The sequence below is a fragment of the Aquarana catesbeiana genome, linkage group LG11 (genome assembly GCF_042186555.1).
Source record: "Aquarana catesbeiana isolate 2022-GZ linkage group LG11, ASM4218655v1, whole genome shotgun sequence".
Taxonomy (NCBI): Eukaryota; Metazoa; Chordata; class Amphibia; order Anura; family Ranidae; genus Aquarana; species Aquarana catesbeiana.
In genome coordinates this window covers 86,631,515-86,641,977 of record NC_133334.1, presented here as the reverse complement: position 1 = coordinate 86,641,977, position 10,463 = coordinate 86,631,515, and the positions used below count along the sequence as shown (strand labels likewise).

Here is a 10,463-nt window from a genome sequence, read left to right as displayed (position 1 = left end):
AAGCAAAGCCTGCAAATTATATATATATATATATATATATATATATATATATATATATATATATACATACACATACTATCTTGGAAAATGTTCATCCAACTGTTTGTGTAAAAAAAAAAAAAAGTAAATCACAGAAATGCCTCAAAACTATTTTCACTTAACATTTCACCCTTCTTGCTATAAGAAACACTTAAAAAAATAAAAACTGTAGTCAGTTGCAACGGTTTTTGCAGATCAAGCAGAGGAAAAAAAATATGGAATCTCTCAAGTCTGAGGAAATTCACCTATGGAGATTTTTAAGTGTCAAAGTTTGTCACAATTCCATGAGCGGGAGCAATTTTGAAGCATGACATGTTGGGTATCAATTTACTCAGCATAACATTAGATTTCACAATATTAAAAAAAAAAAAAATTGGGCCAACTTTACAGGTTTCTTATTTTTTTTTATTCAAAGAGGTGTATTTTTTCCACAAAAATTGCGTTTGTAAGACTGTTGTACAAATAAGGTGTGAAATAAAGTTTTGCAACGACCGCCATTTTATTCTCTAGGGCGTCTGAAAAAAAATATATATATAATGTTTGGGGGTTCTAAGTAATTTTTGCGCAAAAAAAAAAAAAAAAGATTTTAACTTGCAAACACCAAGTGTAAAAAATAGGCCTGGTCCTTAAGTGGTTAAATCTTCAATAAACGCACAAGTTTATATTGAGATTTTGGACACTTTTCTTATTCCATCAATTGAAAGGATGAGGACATCATTTTTCTGCTTGATCTGCAAAGGCAGTTGCAACGGACTACAGTTTTTTTTTTTTTTAACCATTTCTTAAAGCAAGAAGGTTGGAATGTTAAATGAAAATAGTTTTGAGGCATGTCTGTTTTTTTTTTCTACACAATTAAATGAACATTTTTCCAAGAGTGGCGATTCCATACTTTTTACCAGGGGTTGTGTGTGTAAAATTTTATATTATATATAATTTTCCTAGTTCTAAAATTGAACTTAATTGCTATCACAAGGGATGAACATCAGGGGGAGACTCATTTTCGCCAACTGCAAAAGTGATCAAGCAGCTGTATAGCTGCTCGGATCACTTTTACTTTGTAGGAAATCTCTAGCCCTAATAAAATTATATCTCGATCATTGCTTCAGCGACGACTGAGATATCACCCTTACCGCCTGAGGACGTTAATATGTACCACAGATAAGAAACGATGGTAAAGAAATAAAATATTTGAAAAAAGAAGTGGTTAAAGACCCAGGACGCATTTGCTTCCCCTTATAATGGTAGGAAAAAAAGCTTTCATTTTGACATGCACTGGCTACTAAGCCCCTCGTTCACTCCTATTTCAGTATTATGATTATATGGAAGTTACCAATCTCAATTTAACAAAGGCTACAAAGTAGAGAGGTTTTTTGAAAAAAAATACATGGTTTATTTATAGACAATTCACCACAAACCTCATTTATTTTCAACTCTAAAAATTCTTTGAAAAAAAAATAAATATTACTGTCCTTTAGAGAGGCCGGTTGAAGATCTGCTTGTAGGTTCTCCAAAGGAAATAGAGCATGGTAGTTTGACCTTCAGACCTAGAAATCTCATGCTGTGCAGAGGAGAGAGAATCCAATGCTGAAGAGGCTACAAAAGGAATGTATTACAACCCAAACCATTCATTAAGTCCTCCTCTGCGTGGATCCTTACGCTGGCGCTGTTTCTCATTCTCCATGAATTCTAATTGGATCTCGTCAAATGAACCTGACTCAATAATGTCTTTCTTCTCTGGAAAAAGATCTGGGAACTGGAAGGTCTGTCCTTGGCCCTGCAGAAATGGGGAAAAGTGTCCGGTTCAGAGGTGTTCAAAATAGCCAAGATGTTGTCAACAAACTAATTATGCAATGTAATGGTATTACAACACAGCTCATGTCAGAAATTAAACCATGCCACTGACAATGGGTGCCAAGTGGCTGAGCACATGAAAACGACCAGAGTCACAGTAGTGATCCAGCCACACTGATGTCACAGTATGGGCGCTGGGAGGAAAAACAAAGAAGCAGCACAGGCTGAGATGGTTAACATATCAGGATCACAGGCAGATCATAGGAAATATTAAAGCTCTGAATCAGAGACATTTCTAACTCAATCCAGGAAGAATGTCTGTTCTAAACACACACACTGCATTACAATACAACCCTCGTTTTCAAAGCTTAGAACATTTGAGTCACCAAACATGTGTTGTTGACTCTTGGGAACAGACATGCAGCCTTTGGAGAGCCAACATCACAAAAATCATCACCAGACTCTAGAAGACAGACACTGGATAACCAGTAATAAAGATAGCCCATAACAAGGTCCAAGACACAGGGGTGGATTTACTAAAACTGGAGAGTGCAAAATATGGTGCAGCTGTGCATGGTAGCCAATCAGCTTGTTCAATTAAAGCGGAGGTCCGCCCACCCCTGCAAAAATTAAAAGCCAGCAGCTAACCATACTGCAGCTGCTGACTTTTAATAATAGGACACTAACCTGTCCTGGAGTCCAGCGATGTCGGCACCGCAGCTGATGTTTCCATCAGCTGCCACCGCCATTGCCGGGGACCAGATATTAAAGCATTACGGCTTCACACTGGATCACTACTGCGCATGCGCGAGGCACCGCTGCGCTCTCCTACTGGCCCGGCGGCAGGGGATGGAGGAGGGAGCCGAGCTGCTGACATAATTCGCTACGGCCCGGTCTCCCGGAAGTGGGCACAGGATGCTCCCACTCTCTCCAACGAAAGGTGCCAAATGTGGAACCGGGGGGGAGGGGGGGGGACGACAAATGACCGGAAGTTCCAACATTTGAGTGGAACTCCGCTTTAAGCTTTGTCAAAAAAAAAAAAAAAACTGGAAGCAGATTGGTTTCTATGCAGAGCTGCACCAGATTGTGCACTCTCCAGTTTTATTAAATTAACCCCAGTCTCTCAATTCTGGCCCGTAAGGAATTCCTCCTCCGAAGGCTACTTTCACACTAAGGCAGTTTTCAGGTGTTTTAGCGCTAAAAATATCGCCTGTAAAGTGCCTGAAAACTGCCTCTCATGCCTCCCCAGTATGAAAGTCCAAGTGCTTTCACACTGGGGCGGTGCCCTTGCGGGACGGGAAAAAAAAATCCTCCAAGCAGCATCTTTGGGGCAGTCTAGGCGCACTGTATACAGTGCTCCTAAAACGGCCCCTGCCCATTGGAATGAATGGGCAGCGCTTCGATAGCACCGCAGCTCCCTGCTAGCGGGCAAAAAGCGCAGCTTAAAAAGCGGTACAGTGACGCTAAAACTAGCAGCGCTTTACCGCTCATGAACCCGCCGCCCCAGTGTGAAAGCAGTCATTGCAGGAGATGTTTTGCTTCCTGCTAGTTGGCCTCTTACAGCTTGCAGGGTTATCTAGGCTGTATGATGCAAGGGACAGCTGCTCTTCTCAATGCTTTGTCTCTAGCGGTTATCGACAGGCAATTACAGTTTTAAGCAAGGTCCACCTTAAAAAATAACCCAGGCTTTGACGAACACTAGTCGGCCGAATTAACAAATATTTACCTCAGTGCTGCAAAAAGCAGGACCTGTGGGGTTTTGGTTTTGAGGCATGTAACTTCAGGCCAGAATGTTAGGTCATGTGACCCTCAGATGACACCCATGAGCTCAGTGTTCACTTTTGATCAAAGTACTGCGGACATCAGTGCTCCAAGGTATTTAGTAAGAGGCATGGCGAGTTTTTGAATTTGTAATTTTTTGGTGAAAGTGAAATAAAAAAAAAAAAGTTGTTTTTTTTTTTTTTTTTTACATACTGTCACCAGTGCAGTACACTGTTGTCATAACTGGTGTGGTGGTGACACTAACATACTGTACTACTCTGAGAAGGTGATCTGGATTTTTTTTTTTTAATCACTTATAAACAGTGATATTCACTGTTACAAGCAACCATTATTTCTGAATGATATTGATTAATTCAGTGTGTATGGTTGTGATTAGCTGTGATTGGCCACAGTCAATCACATGATACAGATGGGCTGTGACTAGCCCTGTCTGTACCATGTGATCACTGTGACTAAACACAGCAAGCAACACAATAGTACATAATGAATGACATAAATGAAAGCCATCCATAGTGTACAATTGTCATGTGATCTGCTGTGATTGATCACAGCGATAACATGGTACCAGCAGCGGCCTGTACAGTGATCTGTCATCAGCTATGTCCAGTGAACACAGTGGGTGAGAGATTGCGCCGGAACACGCCAGTGGGGCCCACACAAGGAACATTTTTATGGAGGATTTCATATGATGATATCCACTCAGATCTAGAGAGGTCCCGCCCGGCTGTCATAGGCTGGGCAGGAACTGGTTAATCTAGTCCCAAGTTGTGCATTTCAAGCCTAAGAAATTCTATACTGAGAGAACTGGTTAGGCTGTCAATGTGGACCTCTCTCGTGCCTGGTTATCAAGTTAATTCTCTGGCTTCAGTACTTTGAGGAGCTAACCAAACACAGTAGCTGCCAATTTATTAAAAATCAGGTACCTATCAGCCTTGAGTTCCAGTGCTGTCTTCCTGTCAGTTCTTCTCACTGCTGTGGGTCCCCGGCAACGCTATTTTGGATTTGGAAGCTGCCTGTGACTTCCCAAGAAATCACAGCCCGCACCCCATCATGCGGTGCAGCAAAAGTAGTCCTAGTGCCTCCTGGGACATGTAACGTGTCCTAGGAAGCTGAAGGTGGGGAGAGGGATCAGAACAAGCAACATAATTCTCCCCTAGGCAAGAACTGATAAATTGTGATCTGTTACCTGTCAGAAAATGATACACCTCAAAAGTGTTAGGGGCGAGGGTGGGGAGGAGGATAAGTGAAGTCTGTTTTAAGTCTGCATCCCAATAATGACGTTTCCATATGGCAGCAACCCCAAGTTACAGGGGGCTCAAAGTACTTGATATGACATCTTGTCAGAAATCCAGTGTTTGCTGGGCTCTCTGCCTGCATTTTCTTAAAAAAAACACTATTTAGCCCTCCCTGTTCTCATCTTGGACTACAATTCAATTAGTCCCTATGCTGTAGATAAGGAGACAGAGGCTAAGTACTTTAGCAAGACATTCCTTAGGGCTGATGACACTCAGTCTATAAAAATGCACCAAACATGACCAGACACCACAGCATGTGTTAATTTTCTGCTTTCAGCACCCTCTACTTTGCATATCAAACAGCGTGCAGCAGGAATTAGGATGGAAAATGCACCTTATTTTGAAGCCGGTGTCTACAGAGCAGAAGGCAGCCTTATTAACTTATTTTAATGAGCGGAGTACACAAACAAAAACTGAGACATATTGGTTTAAAAGGTATAAAGGGACAGAACTTACCAGCTGAACATAGGCCACCTTGTAATCTGGCCGCTTCACTCGTTGATTCAGATGGTTTCTTTTTCGGTTGCTGCCTAAAATTCAGTGCTTGCATTAGTTACTAAATAATAACTTAGTCTAATTTGCATTTAGCCGGCCATGTCACTTACCAAACTGGATGCGGGTGCGCACACATGCCACTGGTACATTGTATATACTCTGCAGATAGTTCTGGACATCAAACTTTGTCATTCTGTAGAGAGCAAATAATATGACATGATAAGAATGCATTGCCATATATTTCCTCAAAAACACAAAACGTACCACATATGAGATTTTATAGGGAAGAGCAAGTGTTGTCAATCTTGACACAATCAGGGAAACACTCTAAACTTGCAACACAATCCAGGGAACATTGCAACTATTAAAGTCAGTTTAGAATGCAGACATAACCATCTCCTGAAATCCCAAAATTCTTTTAAACGCCAATACCATGCACATGGCTAATGCCATGGCGTTAGTCATATGACCTGTGGCAAAGATTGACTTTTATTCGTCCCCTTCAGAGATTACACAAGCCATGCCACATAATTAGGTTTTGCTTTAACAGCAGTTGAGGAGAGATTGCAAGACTGATTAAAACTAGCATGACCAATTCCTTGGTTCTGTACATCTTTCAACTGCCACAGACGGACGGTTAGTGCCTACACCGTGGGGGAAAGATGTAGCCAACAGCAAACAAGCTACCAAAACAGCTGAGCTGTTGTAGAGGGCAACAACTCCAAGTCTACTTTCCCTGAGCAGAGTACTTTTCTTTACCTGAAGTCGAAAAATGCTGCGCCATTAGGGTAACATAAAACAGACTTAATTCAAAACATAAGCCATCAACTCACTGCTGAAAGGCGCATGGCTAAAAGCCTGTGGCTGCAAGCTTGACACTGGACTCTGCTGGAGAGCCAAAGACAAACTTTGTTATGCATTTTTGTGGTTTTTATGTAAAAGAACGATCCTGTAAAAGAATTTGTTTTCTTGGTGTCTCTCAAAACAGAAACCCTAACAATCTCTCTAAAGAAACCATTTCCTTGTGTATACAGTGATTAAAGAGATACAGGATGGTGCTCTATCTGGTGATATATATGCATGCCCGCTGATAAGTTATACCTAACCTAAGCTGATCACATTGAGGATACTTGCCATGAGCAGAGGCACTTCCCTGCAGTAAAGTGGTCATAGCACATAGATGATTGTGTCTTTACAAAAGCCCCATTCCTGATGTGCTTCATTAGTAACAAGTCATGAGGAAAATACTGACACGTGTGAAAGTAATAAGACAGGAGGTATGGCAGAGGAGAAGAAAGGGGTGTTTACTCAATGTTTTTATGACTCTGCAAGCTAACCAGTATTTGCCGGTCCAGTCTAGAAGCCAGTAAACTATTTTAGCTTCAAAAGACAGTTAAACGGGATCGAAAGAGGAGTTCCGCCCCCCAAATACTGTAGCTGCTGACTTTTAATATTAGGACACTTACCTGTCCATCGATCCCACGATGTCAGCACCCCCAGAGATTTTCCAATCGGCTCTCGTGGGCTGCCGCCGCCATTCGTGGTAAGGCAAACCGGCAGTGAAGCCTTTTCGGCTTCACAGCTGGGTCCCTACTGCGCATGCACGAAGCGCACTGCGATTTCTAACTGGCTCGGCGGTGGAGGAAGGAGGGGGGCCGAGGTCGCCGCAGTCTCCTGGAAGTGGATGGTGGGTACCTGTCAAAAACCGGTACCAATCCCCCCGAAAGGTGCTGAATGTAGCACCGGGGGGGTAGAGCCGACAGATAAACGGAGCTGCCACTTCCTACTAAACCCATCAATTTCATGGTTTCAAAACATAATTGTCACATTTGCTTGTGCTCTCATCCAAACTATCAAACCATTAAATGGCTGGATCATGAATAATCACATGTGCAGCACCATGGCAACTACAGATCAAACAGAGGCTAAGATGGCAGTTTCCATGACTGAAAAGGATAGGAGAGTTTAGTCCTGCTTTAAAGCGGTTCTAAAGGCAGAACATTTTTAGCTTAATGCATTCCCTGCATTAAGCTAAAAATGTCTCAGTAATTGTATCACCCCCTCACCTTCCTAAATACTTATCAGAGTCCTGTATAAATCCAGCACTGTGCCGGGCTGCAAGTCTTCGCTCGCCTCTCTCTGTTCTCAGTACACTACGTAGAGAGAAGCAGGAGGCATTGGCTCCTGCTGCACTCAGTCAAATGCAGAGAGCAGGTGTGGTGGTGGGTGGGTGGTTGTCAAGCCACACTGTGTGTGTCTATGGAGGCACACAACCTGGCTCAGGAGCAAGAAAAGCACATCTGCTTCCACAGCAAGTGGCTTGCTATGGGCCAGACACAGAGGAGGAGGAGCCAAGAGTACACAAACAAGAAGAGGTTCAGAGCTGCAGGTAAGTAGATGTTTATTATTTTGGGGGAAATGGGTTAAAGTGATTTTTTTTTTTTTTGCACAGAGCAGCCCAGATCCTCCTCTTCTCGGGTCCCTCTTCACTGCTCCCGGCCCCTCCCTCCTGTCGAGTGCACCCACAGCAAGCCACCTATGGGGGCACCTGAGCCAAGCTGCAGCTCCGTGTGTCCATTCAGACACAGAGCTGCGGTTTGGCCCCGCCCCTCTCCCTTCTGATGGGCCAACTGACTGGGAGCCGATGTGCCGTTGCCGTCTCTCAGCCAATCAGGAGGGAGAGTGCCAGGCGTCCGAGGGACTCATGGACATCGCTGGATAGAGAGGGGGCTCAGGTATTAGGGGGCTGCTGCACACAGAAGGCTTTTTATCTTCATGCATTAAGATAAAAATCCTTCCGCCTTTACAACCCCTTTATCAACCACTGTGAGGAGGGAGTAAGTGGCTTACAAGTAATGTGTGTGCGCACGCGTATGAGGGAGGGGGGGTTGGTGTGAAGAGTAGAAAACCCAGGATTATATTTCTCTGTGTCTGCTGCATATTTTTCCTCTCATCCTGTCTTGTAAAATTGTCAGAATTATACTTTTAAAATGAAACATTATACTTTTATACTTATAAGCCCCAGACATCAGTAAAAACCCAACAGGTTCTAATCCTTTCCCACTCTATGCTTATTCTTACCCCTACATCAAGCCCTTGGCCTGGTCACATCTTCTAGGCAGGGGATTTTCCCCAGCACCATTTCTACTACAGGGCACAGGCCCTATGATAGGTATAAGAAGCTCACAATGTCATTTGCCTAGTTTACTGCTACGTTTCTCACGTGCCCCTTCCATTGAAAATTCAAGTCCATGCCTTCCTTGTCCTTTTGAGGTGCCTAAAAAAAACACTCTAACCTTTCCTCCGAGCATAACCTCAGAATCTCTATAGCAGCGATGGCGAGCTTTGGCACCCCAGATATTTTGGAACTACTGCTCAACTACACTGCAGAGTGCATAAGCATCATGGGAAATGTAGTTTTAAAACATCTGGGGTGCCAAGGTTCGCCATCACTGTCCTATAGTGTTACGATGTGCAATTTCTGACCGAGATTGGTTATTTGTTAAATGACGTATCATGAGTTATAATTCATTGTGTATTACTGTACCAGAAAACAACATGTTGGCTTGACATTGTGATCTCATTTTGTACACTCAAAAATGTATTGCAACTGAAAAAAAAAATGTTTTTTGGTTTAACACTTTAAAGCCCAGGTTCACACTGCTGCAGGTTATAAATAGTTTCAAACCGGCAATGCAGTCAGACTTCGGGGGCGATTTGACAGACATCTGTGTGGGTTCCTGCACAGATGTCTATTCAAATCGCCCCCGAAGTCGCCAAAAGTAGTACAGAAACTTTTGGGAATCAGTTCAGCGCCGCACCGATTCAGACGGTACCATTGACAGCAATAGCCACCCATTTGGCATGTCAAATTGCATGCCAAATCGGCCCAATGTGAACGTGGGCTAAAGCTGGATTTCAGGCAGATGAAAAAAAGGCACAAATTAATGAAGCAGGTGTGCTGCAGTACAAGATGCATACTGATAGAAGTAGAAAGCAGAGTGAGAGATAAGCTCTTCAGGGTGCTGCTTCTCCTTTCATGTTCCAGTCATAGCATGTGGAGGAGACCTGTGAAACTGAAATAAAGAAGGAGCATGTCCCATTTCCTGCAAGACAGAGCTGTGCAAATCTCAGGAATAGATGGACAGAAGTACAAATCCTTTTGGAAGAGAAAAAAAGCTCTCATGGATCACATCTGCATTTCTAGTTTGCTTTTAGTTTAGCTATATTATATGGCATATGGTTTCCCTACGGTTTAAAAACCCCTCCAGTTTCTGGACTGTAATTAAAGTCTCTAGAATTCTAGAAGATCCCCTCCACTCCAGATGGAAATTGTCAGAGTAGATGTATATGCTTACTCAATAGGAATACGGAATTGCACAGTGTCTGAGGGCATCTCTTTGCCAGGTCTGACCAGGGTCATGAAGAAGTTTGTGCGGAACACACGTAGCTGTGGATTTCCAAGCTGATAAAGCGGATATCTAGAATGGCAGAAGAATAAAAATACATTAAAATCAGAAAAATGAACAGGGCAAAAAAAAAAAAAAAAAAAAAAAATCACATTTTGTTGATCTGTTCATTTAATTTGTTATATATGTCACATACATTTCTAAAATGTTTATCCATTAATTTTAGTAACTTCTCAAATATTACATGCTCCTGCTCTCCACTGGCATAATTCAGATAATCGCCATCACTTATCACAGAAAATAAGTGGGATTCCAGATACTCACCCTGCTAAATGCATCAGATGTATGGAGTCGCCTGCACAGCCCCCAATGTGCTCCCTGCGTACAAGTCAAATTCAGCTGTGCAGGTGAGTTTGTAAAGCCAATGCGCTTCCATCCACCGCTTGCATTTGAAAAATACATTTAAAGTACCCAAAGTACCTAAAGTAAAGAACCCAAACTAAAAAAAAATAAATAAAAATAAAATAATGACCTTTTTTGTGTTTGTTTTTGCATCGGGAACCATTTAAAATCACTTTTACTTACCTCATCCCTTGTTCCTGCAGGCTTCCTCTTTTTCCTTGTGACCATTCCCTCCGAAGTCTATTATCTG

The 10,463-nt window shown here is 42.6% G+C and overlaps 1 protein-coding gene across 2 annotated transcripts in view; it reads right to left on the bottom strand.

Moving 5' to 3' along the window:
- Positions 1-1,405: 1,405 nt before the first annotated feature.
- MRPL23 (mitochondrial ribosomal protein L23) overlaps positions 1,406-10,463 on the bottom strand; it is a 20,261-nt gene continuing 11,203 nt past the window's right edge. For both annotated transcript variants that reach the window (XM_073604702.1, XM_073604703.1), the window contains exons 2-5: positions 9,761-9,883; positions 5,513-5,595; positions 5,364-5,437; positions 1,406-1,813 (exon numbers count right to left, since the gene is read on the bottom strand). In XM_073604702.1, coding sequence (XP_073460803.1) covers positions 1,649-1,813; positions 5,364-5,437; positions 5,513-5,595; positions 9,761-9,883 — 445 coding nt within the window. In that variant the 3' untranslated portion in view covers positions 1,406-1,648. The remainder of the gene's footprint in view (positions 1,814-5,363; positions 5,438-5,512; positions 5,596-9,760; positions 9,884-10,463) is intronic.